The following is a 3716-nucleotide window of genomic DNA, read 5'->3' as shown; positions in this document are numbered from 1 at the left end:
ACTCCCGGAGTTCACCCAGACTCACGTCCATCGAGTCAGTGATGCCATCCAGCCATCTCATCCTCTGTCGTCCCCTTCTCCTCCTGCCCCCAATCCCTCAGCATCAGTCTTTTCCAGTGAGTCAACTCTTCGCATGAGGTGGCCAAAGTACTGGAGTTTCAGCTTTAGCATCATTCCTTCCAAAGAAATCCCAGGGATGATCTCCTTCAGAATGGACTGGTTGAGGTCTTCTTGCAGTCCAAGGGACTCTCAAGAGTCTTCTGCAACACCACAGTTCAAAAGCATCAATTCTTCGGTGCTCAGCCTTCTTTACAGTCCAACTCTCACATCCATACATGACCACAGGAAAAACCATAGCCTTGGCTAGATGGACCTTTGCTGGCAAAGTAATGTCTCTGCTTTTGAATATGCTATCTAGACATTACTTTGCCAACAAAGGTCCGTCTAGTCAAGGCTATGGTTTTTCCAAGAGTCATGTATGGATATGAGAGTTGGAATATAAAGAAAGCTGCCTAAGAATTGATGCTTTTGAACTGTGGTGTTGGAGAAGACTCTTGAGAGTCCCTTGGACTGCAAGGAGATCCAACCAGTCCATCCTAAAGGAAATCAGTCCTGAATATTCATTGGAAGGACTGATGCTGAAGCTGAAACTCCAATACTTTGGCCAACTGATGCAAAGAACTGGTTCATTAGAAAAGACCCTGATGCTGGGAAAGATTGAAGGCAGTAGAAGGGGATGATAGAGGATGAGATGGTTGGATGGTATCACCGACTCAATGGACATGAGTTTGAGTAAATTCCAGGATTTGACCTTGGACAGGGAAGCCTGGCCTGCTGAAGTCCATGGGGTTGCAAAGAGTCAGACACGACTGAGTGACTGAACTAAACTGTTCACACTTCCCAGGTACTTAGAAGCATAAGTGTTTTCTCACCAACTAAGAACACAGCTTTTGGAAGTTTCCCAGAGCAAACCTTCAATCACACTGAAACTGAGTCAAAGAACACCTTAATCTGACTTCATCATTTACATCAGTGAGAGAAGAAACATGGATTTTGTCTTCAAGAATTTTGAAGCTTCCAGAAATTCTCTTGAGAAGTTATAAAAAGACAATTTCAAAGCAAAACTCAAGCTTCTAACCAAAGTGTGTGTACCAAATTTCTAGGCTGACCACTGGAAACTTCCTCTAGGAAAAAACAAAAAGGGCCCGCAGCTAGAAGAGGTAAGGGGTTCAGGCTAGAGTGCCTTAGACCTAGAGATGGCAAAGGCCTAATAGCTGCCTTGTCCTATAAAATCAACAACTGACACAACATGAACGAAAATAATTAGAATTCTAATAAAGTTTCTAGGTATTTTCCCTACTACTCTAAAGCATGTCACTTTGTTAGAATAATTATAATTTTTTAAGTAATCTACTTTATCTATCCTAATATAGCAAAACAATGACATCAACATGTAATCAATGACAAATTAATAAACCACTTAACAGTTTTTTTCATGCTGAGTCTGAATTCTAGTGTACATTTTTACTTATGGCGCATTTTGATTTGGATGTTAAATTTTCATCAGAAACCTTTGACCTTCATTTTGTTGTTCAGTTGTTAAGTCATGTCTGACTCTTTGCGACCCCATGGACTGCAGCACGCCAGGCTTCCCTGTCCCTGTCCTTCCCTGTCCTCCCTATCTCCCAGTTTGCTCAAACTCATGTCCATTGAGTCAGTGATGCCATCCAACCATCTCATCCTCTGTCGCCCCCTTCTCCTCCTGCCTTCAATCTTTTCCAGCATCAGGACCTCTTCCAATGAGTCAGCTCTTTGCATCAGGTGGCCAAAGTATTGGAGCTTCAGCATCAGTCCTCCCAATGAATATTCAGTGTTGATTTCCTTTAGGACTGGTTTGATATTCTTGTATTTAAATTTTATAAAATTTATGGTTAAGAAAGTCAATTCATGTACTCAAGTTATTCCAAAGATACTTAAATGTTTCCCAATAACTGGATTGAGTGTGTGGTGTTTAGTTGCTAAGTCGTTTTTGACTCTTTTGTGACTGCCCCCACCCTCCACTGGACTGTAGCCCTACAGGCTCATCTGTCTATGGGATTCTCCAGGCAAGAATACTAGAGTGGGTTGCCATTTCCTCCTCCATGAATTACATTTTATACCTATAAATAAGATAGGCCTTTTTCTTAATTGCTCAATTGCTTAGTAATAATCAATTGTAATTATAGTAATAATCAAAAGTAATTGCTCCTTAATTGCTTAGTAATAATCCTGGCTCCAGTCAGAAATAGGAAACTTTTCCAACAACTGCTTCACATTTATGACTTTGTATAGTTCATGCACCATGCTCTGACTGTACATACACTTCTTTTGAAGTTCATCTGGTACTTAATTCGCTGCATGATTTGTCCGAGGTCCCCGCTCCCAGCTGCCCTCTCCATGCCATGTCTGGCTCCTTCACTCACACTCTTCTCTGTATGACACCTTGTGGGTGAAGACGCAGTAAGATACTTAGCAGATATTGTCAGGTGAGAAAAAAACAAGAGCTACATAGTATCATGCCTTTTGGTTTTAAAAAGTCCCTTACACATCTGTATGTGTATAAGGGACTAGAAAGTTAAATACCCAAGTGTCTTCTTCACGTTTATCTGTATTTTCTAGCATTATTACCTTTTTAATAAAGGAAAATAAAAGCTTACATATAATCTAGCTCCTTAAAAAATACTCAGAATTACAAAAGGAAAACTAACAGCTGTACTGTGGAGATGGGGACGATATCAGAAACAAGTGATCAAAACTGACATCACCAATAATGTGCAGATGTCACGTGCCTCCAGCTGTGATCTGAGGACGTGACAGCAGGTACACTGCTGCACGACACGAATCCACCGTGACGCCCGGCAGACAGACACACAGCAGCACTGACGGTTCCACACAGTAGTCTGTACTCTCCGAAAGTGTCAACGGTACTCAGAAGGCTGAGGGGCTATTTCAGATTAAGAGGCAGAGAGCCTAAAGAGACACAACAACTAAGTGGAATGTGTGATCCTAGACTACATCTTCTAATGGAAAAACAATCACTACTGGAACAACGGATGACATTCATTAATCAGTAGATTAAAATGTTATCGATGTTAAATTTCTTGAATGAGATAACTGCATTGTAGTCATATAAGAAAATAACCTCATTTATACGAGATGTACAGTGGAGTATTAAAAGGATAAAGATGTGTGATGTGTAAAATCTACTTCTAAATAGTTCATAAAAAATACTGTGGAGGGGAGGAGAAAGAGGGAGAGAGAGGAGACAAGTGTGGCAAAATGGTAAAAACTGATGAATCTGGAGGAACTTCCAGTGGCCCAGTGGTTAAGAATCCAAGCTCCCCAGGTTCAATTCCTGGTCAGGGAACTAGATTCCACACGCCACAACTAAGACCCGGCACAGCCAAAAAAAAAAAAATGGTGAATCTGAGTTAAAAGTATATGAGTGCCTTATTCTTTTAACTTTTCTGTATGAAATCTTAGCCTATCAGGCACAAGTTTTTTTATTTATAGGAAATAATACACACAAAGTAACTTGCAAATTATAGTGCATATTCACATTTCAATTAAGCCTTGAGCAGGTATGTAAAATAATTTTTAAATATCTTCTAAGATAGAAAATTCTTTTTTCTGAAATAAGTTTTTATATAAAGTCAAATCCTTATGACTTAAGGACG

The 3716-nt window shown here is 40.1% G+C and overlaps 1 protein-coding gene across 1 annotated transcript in view; it reads right to left on the bottom strand.

The window, feature by feature from the left end:
- Positions 1-3529: 3529 nt before the first annotated feature.
- Positions 3530-3716, bottom strand: part of SPATA5L1 (spermatogenesis associated 5-like 1) — a 20377-nt gene continuing 20190 nt past the window's right edge. The window contains exon 9 of the mRNA XM_010847777.1: positions 3530-3714. Within this exon, the coding sequence (XP_010846079.1) occupies positions 3637-3714 (78 nt within the window). The 3' untranslated portion in view covers positions 3530-3636. The remainder of the gene's footprint in view (positions 3715-3716) is intronic.

Source organism: Bison bison, unplaced genomic scaffold (assembly GCF_000754665.1).
Source record: "Bison bison bison isolate TAMUID 2011002044 unplaced genomic scaffold, Bison_UMD1.0 scf7180017864254, whole genome shotgun sequence".
NCBI classification, from domain to species: Eukaryota; Metazoa; Chordata; class Mammalia; order Artiodactyla; family Bovidae; genus Bison; species Bison bison.
This window is presented reverse-complemented; position numbering and strand designations above follow the sequence as displayed.